Source organism: Ictalurus punctatus, chromosome 27 (genome assembly GCF_001660625.3).
Source record: "Ictalurus punctatus breed USDA103 chromosome 27, Coco_2.0, whole genome shotgun sequence".
Taxonomy (NCBI): Eukaryota; Metazoa; Chordata; class Actinopteri; order Siluriformes; family Ictaluridae; genus Ictalurus; species Ictalurus punctatus.
Genome location: NC_030442.2, coordinates 7,021,893 through 7,043,098, shown reverse-complemented (window position 1 = coordinate 7,043,098; position 21,206 = coordinate 7,021,893). Strand labels below are relative to the sequence as shown.

Sequence of the window (21,206 nt, the reverse complement as noted above, 5' to 3'; positions counted from 1 at the left end):
TTATTATTATTATTATTATTATTATTATTAGTAGTAGTAGTAGTAGTAGTAGTAGTAGTTACTAGTACCACTGGCTTAGTGGTTAGCACGTTTGCCGCACACCTCCAGGGTCAGGGGTTCGATTCCCACCGTGGCCCTGTGTGTGTGTGGAGTTTGCATGTTCTCCCCGTGTTGCGAGGGTTTCCTCCGGGTACTCCAGTTTCCTCCCCCAGTCCCAAGACATGCATGGGTGTGTCACACACCCATTCATACATTAATGTGTATGTGTGAATGTGTATGTGAGTGTGCTCTGTGATGGATTGGCACCCTGTTCAGGATGTACCCCGCCTTGTTCCCCATGGCTCCAGGCTCCTCCGTGACCCTGAAGAAGGATGGATTACAGATAATACAGGGGTTTTTTTGCACAAAAAACTAATTATCCATAGCAAGCTATAAGTGAGACAAAAGCTGAATTAAATGGACATTTTGAGGGTTACAATGCCAGCATTGCTTGACAGTGACTCATTCTTTGTACGACCTGTTCAACTAACCTTAAATGCTGAGTTACCAACAGAGGCATTAGCTGGACTGTTAATCATCCGGGGCTGAGCCCAGATTCTTCTCCATCAAAAAGCGTTTTAAAACGTACTTCTAAATTGACTATTTCCATGCATTTTTTTTTCTTGCATGTGACGGCTAATTGCTTAAAAATGTGAAAATTGGACAAAAAGTTTCATTTATCATAAAACTTGCCTCAGGTGTTTGCAGGACTATCAGAGGGATAAAATGTGAAACGTTTTGGCTATCTACCGAACAACTAAGCTATCAGTGTATGGGTTTAGCTGCTACAGTGCCATGTAAAGTACGTTATCTGTCCTTATGCTCCGCTCATATCATGTTCATGTAACTTGGATCTCGTATAGACATTGACACACCTTGTTTTCCTGCTCAGCATCAGAGGATGTTAGTGTTTCAGTTTCAAAACCTTTACTGGTCATTTATAAATAAAAAAATATCCATTTTCCCAAACACAGTCTTACGTCTGTTCACTGAAGATACAAAATTACAGTCTTCTTTTACGGACGTTCAGTTACGTAGTGAAAAATTGCTCCAAGGAGAGAATTGTTCGGGCTAAAGAAAAAATCTTCTGGGCTACAGCCCCCGAATGCCCAGGCCAGGTTACGCCCCTGGTTACCGCTACCACAATAATCATTATCATTTAACTAGTAGTACATTTTTATATTGAATAAGCATGAAATCTACACGGTGCTTGGCATACTTGTACTCTGTGGGATTAGGCTGGAGTGGCAGTAGCTTTGATCAGGAGGGTAGTCTCCTTTCTGTAATAACTAAAGGAGACTCATTGGAGAAAGCTGGATGTGCTTTTGTTTTGGTTGCAGTGTGTGAAATAGAGGGAGGATGTGGTTGTCTAGAGTGCTGATCCTGCGTAACAGGCAGTTCAGGATTAGTGGTACCCAAATACAAGGCTTGATTTCACAGTCCCCTTCACAGTTAGCACTGCGCTTGGGGCACTGGAGTAGTCTGGCAAAAGGACATTGCGGTGGAAGAAGATGTCTGTATTGGTGTGTCATGACCTGGCATGATGGTCAACCCTGCAGTCAAGTGCTGCAGCACCATGAATATTCTTGGGGTTCCTGTTCTTTGCTTGCTGGGCCCCTCTCATGGTATCCATGGGTTGGCTGAGTCTTCCATATGTGCAGCTGCGTCTGTTGCACATTCTCGATGACTGAGCAGTAGTAGGAATGTTGCTCTTTCCAGGTCTTCCACTTCAAACGTTCCCTGGGGTCTGTACCTGAACAGCAGCTTAAATGTCATGAACCCCCGTCAACCCGTGTGGCATTTCTGTAACGGTGGCCAATACATTGGAGAGTTGTAGGGCCAAGTTACGCAGGTTCTCAGCCACCAGACTACACAACATGGTTTTATTGGGCCTCATTAAACTGCCCCAACAAACCATCCGTCTAAGTGTGTCTCAGGTGTCTCTTCTGGAGGAGGCTTTAAAGGTCAAACCATCAGCAGGGGCAGGGATGCCCTTGTCCTTAGGGATTTCCTTTAGCAGTATTACCCGCCTGATGAGAAGAAACCAATCACATGATTTGTTCTTTGCACTGGTCAACGTCAGTGCGAGTGCCTTACGGTAGTGGATACTGTAATCCATTACCAGAAGGTGAGGTTTTCTAGCTGGTAAGCCAGTTGATGTGTAATTTCTGCCTGCAGTTTTATAGCACACCCTGAGCTCCATTGTGGCCACTCAGAGTGTGTGTTTGTGCAAGGTGCAGTGATTGATCTGTTTTTGAATGGGACAAGAGGTTAAAGGTCAGACTCCCCTGGTGAATGGCATGAGGACTGAGTTTAAGGCTTTGAGGCTTCCTGTCCACCACAAGTACCTGTGACCAGCAGTGTTTGAGGCAGTTGTCTACAAGTTATATCTACTAGAACAGTACAAGTAGTGGAAGGGCTCTCATCTGGGTCAGCTTCAACTTCTTTACCATCATTCTTCCTCACCAAGAATACAGATCATGCTCTTGGCTGGTGGAGTTTGGCCGGTGGTTCTTTCATGCGCCTCAGTTGTGTGGAGCAGCTCCTACTATTCTAGGTAGTTTCACCTGAGGATCAGAGGCACTGGCAAACAGGATATTACACTGAACACAGCAGTATATCTGGATATAGAAGTGTTACTGCACTGCACAGGTCCACCAGTGCCTTCATAGCTTATAAAATATGCTGGCAAATGCCCCTATATATATATATATATATATATATATATATATGTGTGTGTGTGTGTGTGTATATATATATATATATGTGTGTGTGTGTGTATATATATATGTGTGTGTATATATATATATATATATATATATATATATATATATATATATATATATATATATATATATATATATATATATGTGTGTGTGTGTGTGTGTGTGTGTGTGTGTATAATCACAGAATATTTAGACTAGAACCACTATAATCTTGCCTAAAAGGTATCAAGTGACTGAAAACTTAACTTTAGTGCATACTTCTAGTGAGAGCAACAGCTTCTGAAATCACAGCATGAAGCCAAAACTTTTTCTATGCTCCTAAAAATGATTTATATCCTGTCTTGTCTTTAATGCGTGAAAGGAATAGATAGCAGTCACCCAGACCATGACCACTCTGTATATAGTATCACACTTCATTTCATATTTCAAGAAATGCAGAAGATTAACCTCGGATCTATTTCCCAATCAAGCAAACAAACCAGTTTTCCAACATAAATTAAATGTTGATTTTAAGCGAGCCAGTGGTAAGTCAGAGGAAAAGGGAATGCATTGCCAGGGTCGTCTGTGGTCGTTTAGTATTCCTCATGATATCTCAGACCTTGCTAAGCAGGCGTTCTCTCAGAATGTTAAATGAGGTGTGTGTTGAGGGTAGACAAAAGCGTGAGCTACTTTAGTCCCAATTCCTCCACCTATTTTAGAAAGTATTCTTATTAATAATGATGCTTTTGTTTAGAATGATGGGGGTTTTTCCCCCACACTCATCTCTTGCCATGGTTGCACTGATTTATTGGGTGATCAAATGTATTTGTAGTTTTCTTTAATGCATATCTTTAGGTAGGAACTCTGCAGTAATGTGCTGTTGATGTTACACGTGGAATACTTTATGCATTCTTATAGTGGTCTCATAATACCTAGTCTTCAGTGTTGTTCTGTAGAAGAGGACTGAAATGTATGATGCTGTTTTTTCGGGGGGTTTTTTTTTTTTTATAGCTATGGTGATGCTGTGATGGAGCTGGACCACAGTGTGGGGAAGATTTTGGCTCACCTGGTTGACCTGAGCATCGAAAACAACACATTTGTGTTCTTCACTTCCGATAACGGTGCTGCAGTGATGTCTGGACCAGGACAAAGTGAGGAGCTATAAAACTCAACACAGTGTCTTTGTGTTGCTTTCTCTGTCTCTTAATCTACTTTCCTCAGGGCTTGTTCAGTGTGCTTGTTTTCTTTCTGTGATCTTAGGTGGCAGTAATGGCCCATTCCTGTGCGGAAAGGAGACGACTTTTGAGGGAGGAATGAGGGAGCCTGCTATTGCTTGGTGGCCTGGACGAATCCCAGCAGGCACGGTGCGAAATAGAGCATGCTCGTTTCAATTTCTCGATTGGTAGACAGTACTAATACGACAGTGTACCAGCGTATTAGGCTTACCCCCTGAATTCTGTCTCTTTGACAGAAAAGCCTCATGTTTCTTTACTGTACAAGTTGCATCGATGTACCAGATATTATTACTTATAAGATTGGAGTTGCATCCACCTGCACCAAATTCTCTGATGCCTTTCCAAACTTAATTTTTCTCTCAAATAAAACACGACTCAAGATGGTGAGATGTAAATTAAAGATCGGGACGATTAAAAGTAAAGACACCTGTATGTCCTACATCCTAGTCGCTCTAGCATCGACGTGGCCGGGTAGCTACTTTCAGAGAAGTTGTGATAGCGATCTCATGACAAGTACGCAAAATTAACTTGGCTAGCCAAACTTGTCGTAGGCAACCGATTTCAGAATGTGCGAAGTGTTACTTGGCTTTTTACAGCTTCATCCATCCATATACTTCACCAGGTTAAATTTGAGCAGATTAAAAAAAATCTTTCATTAAGCACTAATAACCTTTAGGCTAAGGTAATATATATATATATATATATATATATATATATATATATATATATATATATATATATATATATATATATAAAATTATAACATACTTTGCTTCGTTGTAGAAGTCGGTCCATCTTAAAACTATGTTGATAAATTAAGACCTGTGGCTTCTAGACAGTGGGAGAGGAATGGATAAATGTATTTATTTATTCAGCAGTTAGTGAATGCTTTTGGTTTTAATCCTCTAACCAATCCTTCTCAATTGTTTTGACTGTTGAATCAGTCTTAATGGCCTCATCAGGTATTGTAATTCAATCCCTCCTCTCAAAGGAACGCACTGGAATCTCCTGCCTTTTTGACAAAGATACAAAAAAGCAAGCGTTTTTTTTCCCGTCTGTGTGTACATGTTTTTCTCTGCATAACTTCTGAAGCTGTCTGTGCACTCTCTCTCTCTCTCTCTCTCTCTCTCTCTCTCTCTCTCTCTCTCTCTCTCTCTCCCTCTCCCCCCTGGCTGAAAGGAAGCCTCCCTTTACTGATCCGCTAAAGCCGCGCGTTCTGCAAATGACTTTTAATTGTATTATGGGCGGCTGCGAGACAGCACTGAGGCGCAGGGTGGGGATTTTTTGGAGGATCTGGAATGGTGAGGTGTCTGCAGGCTGCGTTAAGCTCTGCCCCCGGCTCGTATCTGACGGGTGTGCAGGACTCTGATAGCGCAGAGAGGGATTGGGAACGTCTTAAGCGGCTAATCTGTTTGTGTGTTTGCCGAGGTTGGATTGAGCTGTAATGAGGGCTTCTATATCTGAATATGCCAGGCGTGCGGGATAAAGGACAGGCAGGGGAAAAGGAGGAGGGGTGAGTGGGTCGGGTGTGTGTGTATGTGTGTCTGGGCGCATGTGGAAGGCTAGAAGTTGGCAGCAGAGGGAAGTTTTGTTCGTGTGGGTGCCAGGTGTTCAGGGAGTGATAGAGTGGTGGAGGAGAGGAGCGGTGGAGTGGAGGGCAGCGCCAGGGCAAGCAGGTGTTCCACGATGTTAAAATTTGCCCGCCAGCTGCAGAGTAAACCTGACCCAGCTTTCAGATTCTGGCTCTGCTTCCTCATATGGGACACACTGATACCAGCACAGTTTCTGTGGCTTGGACATCCTACATACATGGTGCCCTAAAGCTGTGTATTATATAATGAGCAGAAGGTGGTGAGGGTCATCGCCGAATGTGTCATTTTGTAAAAACAGTATCCTATAATGGTAAAATAATACTAGTTAATAGCATTGAATGTAGCTGGTGGTGCATTCCTTGACGTTATCCATACAAAAGCTCACGACGGTTAAAGTGAAAAAGTTAAGGTGACTAGTATCCACAATGTTTGGCTGTCACTGTGATAGCTGCTGGGTGTAATGTCAGCTTATTTAATACCTTCTTTTACTTACATATTTATCAGCTTCCAGCTTCCTTGATATTTAACTCTCTATATTTACATTCTCAGGCGCACGGTGGCTTAGTGATTAGCACGCTCGCCTCACACCTCTGGGGTTGGGGGTTCAAATCCTGCCTCCGTCCTGTGCGCACAGAGTTTGCGTGTTCTCCCCATGCTTTCCTCAGGGTATTCCGGTTTCCTCCCCCAGTCCAAAGACATCCGTTGTAGGCTGATTTTGGCGTTCCCAGATTGTCCGTAGTGTGAACATGTGCGATCGTGCCCTGCGAAGGGTTGGCACCCAGTCCAAGGTGTTCCTCGCCATATGGACGGATGGATTTACCTTCTCCAAAGTTCATTTCCTCAGTATACTGCTGTACAGCTAGCTATAATTAATTAGTTATTAATTAGTTATTAAATATTAGTATTTCGACAGCCGCTCTTTGCAACACAGACTAGAGTCAAATTAATTGCATATAAGTAGAGTGCCGTGTATAAGTATTCAGCCCCCATGAACATTTCTGCATTGTATATTCTCACAACCTGGAACTGAAATGGAAATAACTGGGATTATATGTCATGCATTTATACAAAATAGCTCATAATATTGATTGCGTAAGTATTCGCCCCCGTTGCCATTAGAATGGATTTCGTCTGCGTGCATTAAGTGTGACCTGACCTCAGTATAAATACACCTGACCACCGTGATCAGCACACTGGCCCTTTTATTTTATGGCCTTTAAAGCTTTTATAATCTATACACACTGTGTATGCTCGATCCAAAATGCTTCATGATTTCCAGACGTGGCAGGTTTCACTTCTGGATGCCAACAGAAGACCGAGTTGGCTCAGGATGTGATGGAATGGGTTGGCAGAGGAACGCCGGCCAGCTCAGCATTCCCACATATGGACAGGGAGGATGGAGGGATGCAAGGAGGAGGGCTGAGCCACAGTCAGCCCCAAAGCTGCCAGCCCCATCGCTTAGGCTCGCTTTATCAGCTGAGCCCCAGAGCTGGAGTGAATTAGACAAGGATAGCAGGTCTGTCTCCTCAGATAACTTCCACCAGGATTTAGCCAAGACATATGCATACTCAGTCCAGAATAAAGCAGGGAAGCTGCATTAAAAGGTGTGAGGGAGTGGGGGGACTAACAGAGTTTAAAAGGGAGATAAAGAAATGTGTCGTCTTTTTTTCAACGAAGTTTTTTCTTTCTGTATTTCTTTCAACAATGTATTTCTTTTCCCATTGAGCTAGATCTACTGGTAGTAGTAGGTAGTCAACCTTATTAATTGTCTTCTTTGATTTCTCCTTTTCCTCTGTGTGTGTGTGTGTGTGTGTGTGTGTGGGGATAATGGAATGTGCCAGGCCTTCTCTGGCTGAGAAGGTGGCGGATGGAGAGAATGGAGAATTCACAGAGGCTAAGGCAGGTTGTGTGTGTGTGTGTGTGTGTGTGTGTGTGTGTGTGTGTGTGTGTGTGTGTGTGTGTGTGTGCGCGTGTGTGCGTGCTCGTGGCACAGCCAGCTGCTCCGGGTTGATAGCACTATCTGATTGTGAGCGTGCCGTCTCCCTCAAAGGGCCGCTCAGGAGAGAATGGAATGGAAGATCAAGGATGACAGCGAAAAAATGGCATTTTATCGGAAAATAGTTCAAAGTTTATAAATAAAATAAAGCTTTATTTTGTGCCGCGACTGGCGAAGGGAGATAAAACCGCAGCTCCAGCGTGTCCCATCTCCCCCTTTTCTCTCTTTCTCTTCCTCCCTCCCTCATTCCCTCACACCCGGCCTCTTCAGTCCTCATTTACAGAGCTGTTTGTGAGGTATATAATAACGCTGAGCCTGAGATTAGAGAGGACTGGAGAAGCACATCATCAGGGCCCCATGGACAGACTCCTTTTGTGCTTCCTGTTGGGTTTCATGGAGAGGATGTATGTGTGTGTGTGTGTGTGTGTGCATGTAGTGGTGTATTGTAGCTCGTATGATCAGGAGTCACCAGGCTTGTCCTGTCATCCCGTACTCTGATCACGCTTTCTGAAGGCCACGATAGTTTTCAAGAAAGAGTTTGGCAAAAAAAAAGCATTACATTTGCACTGTTTTTCACTACTTTGTAATGTAAAATATACATTTACATTTATTCATTGAGCAGACACTTTTATCCAAAGCGACTTACAAATGAGGAAATACAAGCAAAGCGATATATCAAGCGGAGAACAATACAAGTAGTGCTACAATACGAGATCTTTAAGTGAGTTCTAGAAGAAGCAAAGTGCGCAGAGTAGAGGTGTAAGTGGCAGAGTAAGGGTTTTTTGTTTTTTTTTAGGGGTTAGTTACGTGTCCACGGAAGAGGTGGGAATATATACACGTAACATATATTTATTTCAAATACAAACGAGAGTACGCATTTGCAAATTTATCTTCAAATTGGGACAATATTATCATCTGAATCACTATCAGTTGCATCACTGCACGAGTTGTTGCGGTTGTTAAGTGGGCTTTTGCGATATTGATTTTTCCTTGCTTTAAAAAAAAATGACAATTTAATTGTCTAGAAGCGATGGCCTTAAAAAGATAGGGAAACGAGCGTCTCCACCATTTCAGGGTTAAGGAGAGTAGGGGCGGGTGTAATTATATTACCAGCTGTGCAGCCACAAACCAAAACTCAGCTGGATGGTTGGGGTTTGTTTTTTTGTTTTTTTAAAAAAGATGATTCCACAGTAGTGCATTAAACATAGCAGTACGTTTTTTTTTTTTTTTTGTATAATCCTTTTACAAATGGTCTGTCTAACGTGCACATGGCTGGCAGTTTTTCACTGTCGATCTGCTGTCCAGGGTGTTTGAATGCATCTGCAGTGACCGGATATGCGTAAAGCTGGGCAGGTCTGGTAATATAAATGTAATTAAAGTAAACACCAAAGGATACCGTGGCAGTGTGGCACCATGTAGAGACGATTAATTCATTGTATCGGACAAACCTATTATCGAGGCTCAGAGTTTACAGTCCTAATGTGAGCAGGTCACTATGATAATACGGATATGTTTGAAATGGGTGAAATTCACTACGTTTTAGCTACTTTAATTTTGATCCAGTGAAAAACTAAAGAAGCAAATGTCAAAGCAAAAAAGTCTTGGATCACTGATTAAATTTGTAAATGTAAAGATTTTGCACTGAGAACTTATTACTGTTCGTTTTTTTTTTTTTTTACTTTTGCCACGTCAGAGGCGCTGTGTTATGAAGGGCATATTGGTGAAGTTCAAAGGAAGTCAGTCTACAGTGGATATAGAAAGTCTACACACTCATGTTAAAATTTTAACAATAAAAGTTTACATTTTAACAATTACAGTTTTTTTTTTCTCCATTTTTTTCCCCTTAAAATGTTTCTATTTGTATTGAATTGTATTGGTTGCTATTTCACGTTAAAAGTGGAAAAAGATTTGACATAATCTATCTTGGTTTAATTTTTTACATCATGAAAACCTGAAATTTTGACAGGGGTGTGTATACTTAAAAAAAAAAACATATATTATGTGTGTGTGTGTGTGTATATATATATATATATATATATATATATATATATATATATATATATATATATATATATATATATATATACAGTATCTCACAAAAGTGAGTGCACCCCTCACATTTTTGTAAATATTTGATTAGATCTTTTCATGTGACGTCACTGAAGAAATGACACTTTGCTACAATGTAAAGTAGTGAGTGTACAGCTTGTGTAACAGTGTAAATTTGCTGTCCCCTCAAAATAACTCAACACACAGCCATTAATGTCTAAACCGCTGGCAGCAAAAGTGAGTACACCCCTAAGTGAAAATGTCCAAATTGGGCCCAAAGTGTCAGTATTTTGTGTGGCCACCATTATTTTCCAGCACTGCCTTAACCCTCTTGGGCATGGAGTTCACCAGAGCTTCACAGGTTGCCACTGGAGTCCTCTTCCACTCCTCCATGATGACATCACGGAGCTGGTGGATGTTTGAGACCTTGTGCTCCTCCCCCTTCCATTTGAGGATGCCCCACAGATGCTCAATAGGGTTTAGGTCTGGAGACATGCTTGGCCAGTCCATCACCTTCACCCTCAGCTTCTTTAGCAAGGCAAAGGTCGTCTTGGAGGTGTGTTTGGGGTCGTTATCATGCTGGAATACTACATACTGATCATGCTCTGCTTCAGTATGGCACAGTACATGCTGGCATTCATGGTTCCCTCAATGAACTGTAGCTCCCCAGTGCCGGCAGCACTCATGCAGCCCCAGACCATGACACTCCCACCACCATGCTTGACTGTAGGCAAGACACACTTGTCTTTGTACTCCTCACCTGGTTGCCCCACACACGCTTGACACCATCTGAACCAAATAAGTTTATCTTGGTCTCATCAGACCACAGGACATGGTTCCAGTAATCCATGTCCTTAGTCTGCTTGTCTTCAGCAAACTGTTTGCGGGCTTTCTTGTGCATCATCTTTAGAAGAGGCTTCCTACTGGGACGACAGCCATGCAGACCAATTTGATGCGGTGTGCGGCGTATGGTCTGAGCACTGACAGGCTGACCCCCCCACCCCTTCAACCTCTGCAGCAATGCTGGCAGCACTCATACGTCTATTTCCCAAACACAGCCTCTGGATATGACGCTGAGCACGTGCACTCAACTTCTTTGGTCGACCATGGCGAGGCCTGTTCTGAGTGGAACCTGTCCTGTTAAACCGCCGTATGGTCTTGGCCACCGTGCTGCAGCTCAGTGTCACTGTATTGGCAATCTTCTTATATCCTAGGCCATCTTTATGTAGAGCAACAATTCTTTTTTTCAGATCCTCAGAGCGTTCTTTGCCATGAGGTGCCATGTTGAACTTCCAGTGACCAGTATGAGGGAGTGTGAGAGCGATGACACCAAATTTAACACACCTGCTCCCCATTCACACCTGAGACCTTGTAACACTAACAAGTCACATGACACCGGGGAGGGAAAATGGCTAATTGGGCCCAATTTGGACATTTTCACTTAGGGGTGTACTCACTTTTGCTGCCAGCGGTTTAGACATTAATGGCTGTGTGTTGAGTTATTTTGAGGGGACAGCAAATTTACACTGTTACACAAGCTGTACACTCACTACTTTACATTTTAGTAAAGTGTCATTTCTTCAGTGTTGTCACATGAAAAGATCTAATCAAATATTTACAAAAATGTGAGGGGTGTACTCACTTTTGTGAGATACTGTGTGTGTGTGTGTATATATATATATATATATATATATATATATGTGTGTGTGTGTGTGTGTGTGTGTGTGTGTGTAAAAATACTCAAATATCATTTGATGCGAGTGTGTGGTGATTGAGATATGAAGTTTGCACAAATTGTTAGCAACCAGTATAGAATTATATACTGATATTATTTTCTACAGTATAGAAAATAATATCGGACGTCTTGAAGTGAAATGAAAACTGACATGGTATTTATTATACTATGACATGGTATTTATTATACTATGAGTGAATGGAAAATTGCTTGCTGATTTCAGCTCAAAATCCAACCCCGATTCCGAAATAGTTGGGACAGTATGGAAAATGCGCAAAAAAAGAAGTTATTTGAAAATTCTGTTCAACCTGTACTATATTGAAAACACATTATTCACACATTGTTTGATGTTTTAGCATGCTTTGTGAATTTTATTTATTTTTGAAATTCTACACACATTTCAATTCTGATGACTCCACTGTTCACTGTGTACCATCACCTTTTATTTTAATAGCATTTATTAAGCGTTTGGGCGTTGAAGACACCAGTTGATTAAGTTTAGCAAGTGGAATTTTCCCCCATTCATCTATTATGCATTTCTTCAGCTGCACATCTGGTAAAGGGTCTTTGTTGCCTCATTTTGCGCTTCATAATGCGCCACACGTTCTCAATCGGAGACAGGTCAGTACTGCAGGCAGGACATGCTAGCACCCGCACTCTCTGCTTACACAACCATGCGCTTGTAATCCGGGCAGAATGTGGTTTGGCGTCGTCCTGCGCTGGATGTCATCATATGTTGCTCCAAAATGTGTACATATCTTTCTACATTAATGATGCCCTCACAGATGTGCAGGTTACCCATGCCATGAGCACTGACACACCCCCATACCATGACAGTCGCTTGATTTTGGACTTGACGCTTGGATGGTCCTTTTCCTCTTTGGCCCGGAGAACACGTCGGCAGTTTTGTCCAAAAACTATTTGAAATGTCGACTCGTCGGACCACAAAACACGATTCCTCTGTGTTACTGTCCACCTCAGATGAGACCGAGCCCAGAGAAGTGGGCAGTGTTTCTGGACAGTGTTCATGTATGACTTCTGCTTTGCATCGTAAAGCCTTAACTTGCATCTGTGGATGCAGCGGCGAATGGTGTTGACTGACAAAGGTTTAGCAAAGTATTCCCGAGCCCATGTCAGGAGATCCGTTACAGACTCATGACGGTTTTTAAGACAGTGACATCAGACAGATCGGAGATCACATACATTCAGTAGTGGTTTTCGGCCTTGCCCTTTACGCGCTGAGATTTGACCGGATTCCTTGAATCTTTTAATTATATTGTGCACTGTAGAAGGTGAAATGCCCAAAATCCTACCGATTTGTCTTTGGGGAATGTTGTTCTCAAAGTGTCGGATTATTCGCTGATTCATCTGTTGGCAGATTCCCGAGCCTCGACCCATCCTTGCTCTCGAAGGACTAGGCCTTTTTTGGAGGTTCCTTTTTATATATATATATATATATATATATAATATATATATATATAATAGAGGCATTCGTATAATCACAGTATATATATATATACTGTGATTAGACGATTGCCTGCCATCACCTTCTTATTTCAACTTGTCACATTGCTATTAGTCCTACATTACCCCTGTCCCAATTTTTTTGGAACGTGCTGCATGCATCAATTTCAAAATAAACGCTTATCTTCAAAAAACTATGCAGTTGATTAGGTGAAAACATCAAATACCTTGTCTTTTATACGTTTTTTGTTTAAATACAAGTCAAAGTACATTTACACACCACACCTCTGTTTTTATTAACATTTTCCATACTGTCCCAACTTTTTTCGGAAATGGGGTTGTAAATGAGATTTGGTGGTGCAGAATCTTACTGTGCAGTAACTGTACTGAACTATATTCAGTGACTCTAATATTAGATAGCTAGGCATTTCACTCATGTTTCTCATTTTTTTTTCTGTCTCTATCGTTCTCTACTCTGTTCTCTTTCCTCTGTAGGTCAGTTATCAGCTGGGCACCGTGATGGATCTCTTCACTACCAGCCTTGCTCTAGCCGGCCTTAATGCTCCTGAAGACCGGGTAATCGATGGCCTGGATCTGAGTTCCACCCTCTTTAACAAATCATTAACAGAAAGGTGTCACACACACACACACACACACACACACACACACACACACACAAAGTGGTGATCAGAATGCACTGATATACCACAGATTTTTAACAACTGTAGCCCCTGGAAAGGAGAGGGGCAGACAGACAGACAGAGGGAGTGACAGAGGCAGAAAGAGAGGGGGAGAGACCACCACAGTGGATAAGGTGTTCTGCTGAGCGCGTAATGGGATAAGGCTGAGGGGCAGCGTTAGTTGGCAGTGCCCAAGCATGAGGCGACTTATCACCACTGTCCAGCATTCACCAATCCTATTTCACACTCAACAGGCCCGTTTTCTATTACCGTGGCAATGAGATGATGGCAGTGCGGGTCGGGCTGTACAAGGCACATTATTGGACGTGGACCAACTCGTGGGAGGAGTTTAAACAGGTCAGGACTAATGAACAGCACTTTTCTCTTTTTCTTTCTATTCTACTGTCTCATAAGCTACACCTGAAATCTATCTATCTATCTATCTATCATCAGCCATAACATTAAAACCACTCCCTTAATATTGTATAGATCCTCCTTGTGCTACTAAAACAGTTCTGATCCATGGAAACATTCACTCCACAAGACCTCTGAAGGTGTGCTGTGGTATCTGACACCAAGATGTTAGCAGTAGTTCCTAGTAAGTTGCGAGGTAGGACCTCCATGGATCGGACTTGTTTGTCCAGCACATCCCACAGGTGCTCGGTCAGATTGAGATCTGGGGAATTTGGAGGCCGAATCAACACCTGGAACTCTGTCATGTTCCTCAAACTATTCCTGAACAATTTTTGCAGTGAGGCAGGGTGCATTATCCTGCTGAAAGAGGCCACTACCATTAGGGAATACTCTTGGCATGAAGGGGATTACTTGGTCTACAACGATGTTTAAGTAGGTGGTGTACGTGTCAATGTAACATCCACATGAATGCCAGGACCCAAAGTTTCCCAGCTTGCCCTCTTCCCATAGTGTATCCTGGTGCCATGTCTTCCCCAGGTAAATGGCACCCAGCCATCCACATGATGTAAAAGAAAACATGATTCATCAGACCAGGCCACCTTCTTCCATTTATCCATGGTCTAGTTCTGATGCACTTCTGTGGATCTGAACAAGAAGGGCTAGCCATCGCTCCCCACATGCATCAATGAGCCTTGGATGCCCATGACCCTGTTGACGGTTCACCAATTATCCTTCCTTTGACCACTTTTGGTAGGAACTAACCCCTGCATACCAAGAACACTTCACAAGACCTGCAGTTATAGAGATGCACTGACCCAGTCGTCTGGCCATCACGATTTGACCCTTGTCAAAGTCGCTCAGATCTTTACACGTGGCCATTTTTCCTGTTTCCAACACATCAGCGTCGAGAACTGACCGTTCACTTGCTGCCTAATATATCCCACCTCTTGACCGGTGCCATTATAACAAGATAATCATGTTAAAAGAAGCCCAAGCAAGATCCTATGCGATTTTACATGAATGGCAGTATTGTAAATGCATCTTTTGAAATAATATCACTTTTATAGGTTTAGAAACTATTTAAAAAAATAACAAACTGCACATTTAATGTGGTTATCACACTTCAGCGAGCAGGAATCATTTGTTGCCCCAGTAGCATCCTTCGTACAACAAGCTTGATGTGGTGATAAGAAAGAAGAGAAGGAGAGATAAAAGCACATGCTCTTTCTCTTATTCCTTGAATGACACTCAACATGTAGACCCCAGAACCAGCTCTGGCCCAGGGCTTTTCTTCCCCGAGTTTGTTTTATGCCCCATCGGCTGCTTAAATTGCCCTCTCCTGGAGGGCCGCTGAATCAATAGGCACCTCCTTTATCAGCTCATGTGAACTGGAGTGGAACTTCACAAATAATGGTGGCTGATTGCCTGTGAGCTGTCTTATCGATTGTTCGAGCGGCCGAGGGACACTCGGAGAGGAGTCCTTGTGGTTAATGTGGGGGTGTGGGGGTTGGAGTGGGGTGTGGGCTTAAAAGACGGCTTCAGAATTCAGCTTTGCCCTCTGACCCCTGTCTCGCTCGACACCGCTGTAATTCAAAGAAGCTGCACTGCTGAAATTGATTTGGATGATTTCAGTTGACATGAGTATAAGGACTCTTTAAAACAACCAGGTTTTCCCTGCTGGTTTCTTTGCACTTAAATGTGGTTGAAATGATGGCTTAATAGTATCGTTCATGCGGGTGCATTCCTCTCGAAGGCCCATGAGGGTCACTGAAGTGCGAAATGAGAAATTTCACAGAGTAAGTGCTCTGCATCCGATGCTCCTTCCTGTCAGAAATCATAGGGGTGAAAAATGAAATATGAAAATGGTTTATTGTGGTTCCACTGGCGCGAGGCCAGAGGCCGGCTTGAAAGATTGTCGGGTCATGTGGATGGTATAAGGACTTTAAGATGCATATTTTGCTCTCTAGCCAGTGGCATTTCTTTACTTGTGTTTGCTCTAAGCAAAAATAACTTTTTTTTTTATTTTGTATACAAGTTATACAAAATAACTTCTCGCCATCGCTACCATGTAGTTGCTGTATTGCTACCTGTACAGCATTTTATTCATAATTTTAAATATGGGATATGAAATTTGCTTCCTTGTTTGTTTGTTCGTTGATGTATTCATTTGAAAACCCTTTTCAACTTTGACATACATACTGATTTCTGTAGTGATTCTTTTAAATCCCAAGCAATTTACAGTAGGGTCATCTGTTCCAGGAGTGCTACCGTCTTTTATACACTTTCTGGCCAAAAGTATGTGGACATCTGACCATCACAGCAATATGTAGGCCTTCCTTAAACTGTTGCAACAAAGTTTGAAGCACAGAATTGCCTAGGATGTTATTGCATGCTTTAGTGTTGAGATTTCTCTTCACTGGAACCAAGAGGCCCTGTTCCAGCATGGCAATGCACCTGTGCACAAAGTGACCTCCATGAAGACATGGTTTACCAAACTTGAAGTGGAAGAACTCGTGGCCTGCACTGAACCCTGACCTCAATCCCACTGAGCACCTTTGGGATGAATTGGAACACTTACTGTGTGCCAAGCCTTCTTGCCCAACATCAGTGTCTGACCTCACTAATGCTCTCGTGAATGAATGAGCACAAATCCCTACAGCCACACTCCAAAATCTAATGAAAAGCCTTGAAAGAAGAGTGGAGGTTATTACAAAAGCAAAGCGCGACTAAATCTGTAATGGGACGTTTCAAAAGCACGTATGGATGCGATCATTCAGGCTTCCAAAACCTTCGGCAATATAGTGTGTTTTTCAGTTTCACCGACTCACCTGATTCAGCTTGTAAGCTAATAAATATTATGAACCAGGATTTCAGTGAGTCCTCACAGCAGTCTTTTAAGATTATTACCCGTCACAATGTACAAGCTGATCCTAATAAAACTCTTTCATTCTGTAACTCTATGGTAACCTGTTCTCCATGTCAGGTTTTACGCTGAAGATCTTCTAATGAGATTTTCTAAACCTGCGATTAAAGAAAATTCCCGTGCTCTGCTTATGTCATCAGTAAATGCAATCTGGTTTTGTGCAGAAAATGGGCTCGCATAAACAAACCTTCTTGAACGTGAGCTTGAGATTCGGTCCATTGGCATGTTTACGATCTACTGCCCTGTATTTGCTGTCTTGTGATTTGCACGTCATCCTATGCTGTCCTCCTATTGGTGGCATATAGATAACTATTGTAAATGCAGTCACGGTCTGAGGTTTTAATAATGATCAAAAAAATGATACATTCTGACAACGCCAGAACATTGTCAGATGTCTTTGGTTGCAGTAGCATTTAATTGGCTGACGCATTTTACCTTCTAAAAGAATTCTTTTACAAACATCAAACTGTAAGGGCAGTGGTACGTCAGGGCTGGGATTGAGAAACAATGCTGCAGTAGTATTTTATAGTATAGCTGTAGGTTTGCTGTATTATGAATAGATAGAGCTGCAGCTTCTTTTCTGGTAAATGCTGAGGTTTTTTTTTCCCCCTGAGTCTGCTGAGATTTCATTTGTTGGATCCCTTTAGATCATGGTGTGGAAAAAAGATTACAGGGACTGAAGTGATGAACTGTGAAGTGTGTGTGTGTGTGTGTGTGTATATGTCAAAGGCCCAGTTCCATGCGTAGACTCTGCCCACAGCATCCTCTCTTCTTACCTCCTGCTGCCACACACACACAGATACAGATGCCCTGCAGTGTTGCCGAGGAGGTACCACAATAGCTTCAGGCAACAGGGAACACAAACACACACACAAATTTCCATACTGCAGGTCTGTTCGTTGATTATGATGAATCCTCCTTGTCGCCAGAGAGTTATTGATGTTTCCACTGCATCTCTCCATCCATCACGTCTCTTAATTGAATTTCTGCTGAAGAGTGTGTCATAAGGGTCATCCTCGATCAGTCGATATACCTCATGCTTTCAGTACGCTGTTATGATCTTCTACCATAAATATCAATCTGAATATCTTAAATAGTTATTCCGATAGTAAAAATACATATTCATAATCACAAATGTGCATGTGGGGACCTTGCACTTAGGTGTCGTTACTGGGGTTTAGTGTCCACGTGTAATTCGTAAACGTGAATCAGAGACTCATTAGTTCTTGAGAAATAGGAGCTATAGGAGTCTTGGGCAGGAATGCTGCTTGAAGATCCTCGGACATTTTTCTGTTGGAACTGTGTTAACATTTGATTTGGTTTTTAATGTTGACATTTTGTGTAGATATAAAGAATATCTTTATTTTATATTTATAGGATTTCTCAGACCCCACTCTCCAGAGTGACTTGCAGAAGTGCTTTGTAGTCTCAGTCTGAAACGTATCCTCATGCTAGTTCATTAGGTCAGGGACTCATCAAACTATGCATACTGATGCATGTCTTCACTGTACCTTGAGGATAGTAGGGTCTTTTGATGAGCAAAGACTAATTTGTTTTCCTTTTGTCTGCCACAGAGCCCAGATTTTTCTCTGAGTGGGTATTTTAAGGAAGCTCCCAAAATGTCAGGAGGACATCGCCAAATACCAACGTTATTACTTAAAAATCACTGACTCCACCGTAAAGACAAAAAAAAAATATTACAAATAAGTACATGGTAATGAATGGCCACTCTTCAGTCCTAGAGTAGCTACAGATGGGTCCATAAGTATTTGGACAGTGACACAGTTTTCATAATTATGCCCTTGGACACTAGAACAGTGGATTTTAAGAGAGATCTAATCGAGATTGAAGTGTAGACTTTCAGCTTTAATTCAAGCACTTTAACCAAAATATGCCATTAACCGTCTAGGAATTACAGCCATTTTGACAGTCCCGTCATATAATCAGATTATTTTTAATACTTGGACGCAGATGCATTGCAGTCAGTCACTGCTTGAAGTCTGGAACCCATGGACATCATCGAATGCTGAGTTTCCTCCCTTGAGATGCTTTGCCAGGTCTTTACTGCAGCCGCCTTCAGTTGCTGTTTGTTTGTGGGTCTTTCTGCCTACAGTTTTGTCTTCAGTAAGTGAAAAGCATGCTCAGTTGGGTTGAGGTCATCGGCCATTTAAGAACATTTAATTTCTTTGCCTTAAGTTCTTGGGTTGCTTTTGCGGTACATTTTGGGTCATTGTCCATCTGTACTGTGAAGTGCTGTCCTATCAGTTTTACAGCATTTGACTGACTCTGAGCAGAAAGTATAGCTCTATACACTTCAGAATTCATCCTGCTGCTTCTATCAACAGCCTCATCATCAATAAACACCAGTGACCCAGTTCCATTAGCAGCCGTACATGCCCATGCCATAACACGTCCTCCACCATGTTTGACAGATGATGTGGTATGCTTTGGGTTATGAGCCCTTCCTTTCCTTCTCCATACTCTTCTCCTCCCATCATTCTGGTTCAAGTTAATCTTGGTTTTATGTGTTCAAAGAATCTTTTTCCAAAAGCTGGGCAGACTTTTTTTTTTTTTTTTTTTTTTTTTTATAGATGTTTTCTAGCAAAGTCTTGGGTTTTCAGTTTTTGAGTGGAACCGGTAGTTTGCATCTTGAGGTAAACCCTCTGTATTTACGTTCATGAAGGCTTCTCTTGATTGTAGACTTTAATCAATGTTACACCTACCTCCATGGGAGTCTTCTAGACTTTCTAGATTTTAACAGTGTACCAAATCGTTGATTTGGCCACTCCTAAAGTTTCTTCTATCTCTCTGATAGGTCTGTTTTTGTTTTTTTTTAGCCTAATGATGACCTCCTCCTTCACTTGCATCAACACCTCTTTGGACCACATATTGAGAGTTCACATGAACAGCTACCAAATGTAAATTGAACACTTGGAATCAACTCCAAACGTTTTATCTCCTTAATTTGTCATGAAATAACGAGGAAACAGGCCATACCTGGCCATGAAACTGCTTATGAGTCAGTTGGCAAATTACTTTTCAGACTGCGAAAATGGACGGACTATGAAAAAAAAAATGGCGGTTAGTGCAATATTTTTGTTAAACCCCAAAAGCCGAAAGTCTACACTTCTATCACTTGATTGCTTCATTACAAATCCATTGTGGTGGTATACAGAGGCAAAATTACGGAAATTGCGTCACTGTCCAAATACTTATGGACCCGGCTGTATATTATGGAATTTCGAGTGTTTTCCCCTTCTCTGACCGACCCATGTGCAATTCATTTTAATTCACGTATTACTTAGAACAGACGAAATCTCGATGGAACCATATTCGTGTTAGTTTATACTAATACGTCCTTCTTCCACAGGGTGTAAACTTTTGCCCTGGCCAGGAGGTCCTTGGAGTCACCAATCACACCCAGCAGGAGCATACCATGCAGCCACTCATCTTCCATCTGGGACGGGACCCGGGCGAGAAACAACCAATCAAGTAAGGCTGCCTGTCAACGTGACTAGGGCCTGATTTATACATCTGCGTATCTGTGAACACGTGAGGGTGTTGTTCGCGGATGGCCACATGGGTGTCTGCCTTCATACTTTTGCACATAGCATGAACATGTCCACCAATTGGCAGAAAATTAAAAAATAAATGAAAGTCTCACTGGAAGTGTGTCACTGAAAGACTTAATAGTGGATGCATTAACACTAACGAGGACATTTGTGTGGCTGTACTTGCACAGTGTTTAACTAAAACCATACACAGTGCTGTTATACCTGTCACGCTGACAATCGTGCATAGCAATAGACAGAGTACAAGCAGTGATTGTACACCTATACGGTAAGCAGATGACATAACATGACCTACGCTCGTGAACGTACCACCACTCGTTAATGTTTACAAACCCTTTCTTGCTTTGGGCAGTTCAGTGGCTCCAGTGAACAGAACATGAACTGAATATTATCAAATTCATACTATTCAAATTCAGTACTCTTATCAAAGTCATTCAACACCCAGATGGAATTTCTTGTCAGTGCGCATGAAGCCCTTTTCAGTATAGCAATGGATGTGTTTCAGGTTATATGGTACATTGGTGATGTAGAACAACTGGCATTGGACTTAATAGGGCATTAACGATTGCAGGCTAAGTAGGTTTTTAAAGATTTTAGCTCATGATGACCAGCTTACGAACCCTTTTTTTTTTTTTTTTTTAAATTCTGGAGGGATGTCCTCTTGGAATTGTGTTCTTAATTGGAGCCAGCGATGGTATTTTCCCATAGATTGCATCCTGTCTCAATTGTAAGTCACAAAGCATTTGTGAAGAAATACAATATGTGAAGGTATAACTGCGGGGTATTTGCCAACTGGCTGACT

General features: G+C 42.0%; 1 protein-coding gene across 1 annotated transcript in view; it reads left to right on the top strand.

Annotated features, from left to right (window-relative positions):
* The window catches only part of galns (galactosamine (N-acetyl)-6-sulfatase), a 47,607-nt gene that overhangs the window by 11,829 nt on the left and 14,572 nt on the right, over positions 1-21,206 (top strand). Inside the window, exons 8-12 of the mRNA XM_017459210.3 lie at positions 3,756-3,895; positions 4,005-4,108; positions 13,311-13,447; positions 13,750-13,852; positions 20,203-20,324. Coding sequence (XP_017314699.1) covers positions 3,756-3,895; positions 4,005-4,108; positions 13,311-13,447; positions 13,750-13,852; positions 20,203-20,324 — 606 coding nt within the window. The remainder of the gene's footprint in view (positions 1-3,755; positions 3,896-4,004; positions 4,109-13,310; positions 13,448-13,749; positions 13,853-20,202; positions 20,325-21,206) is intronic.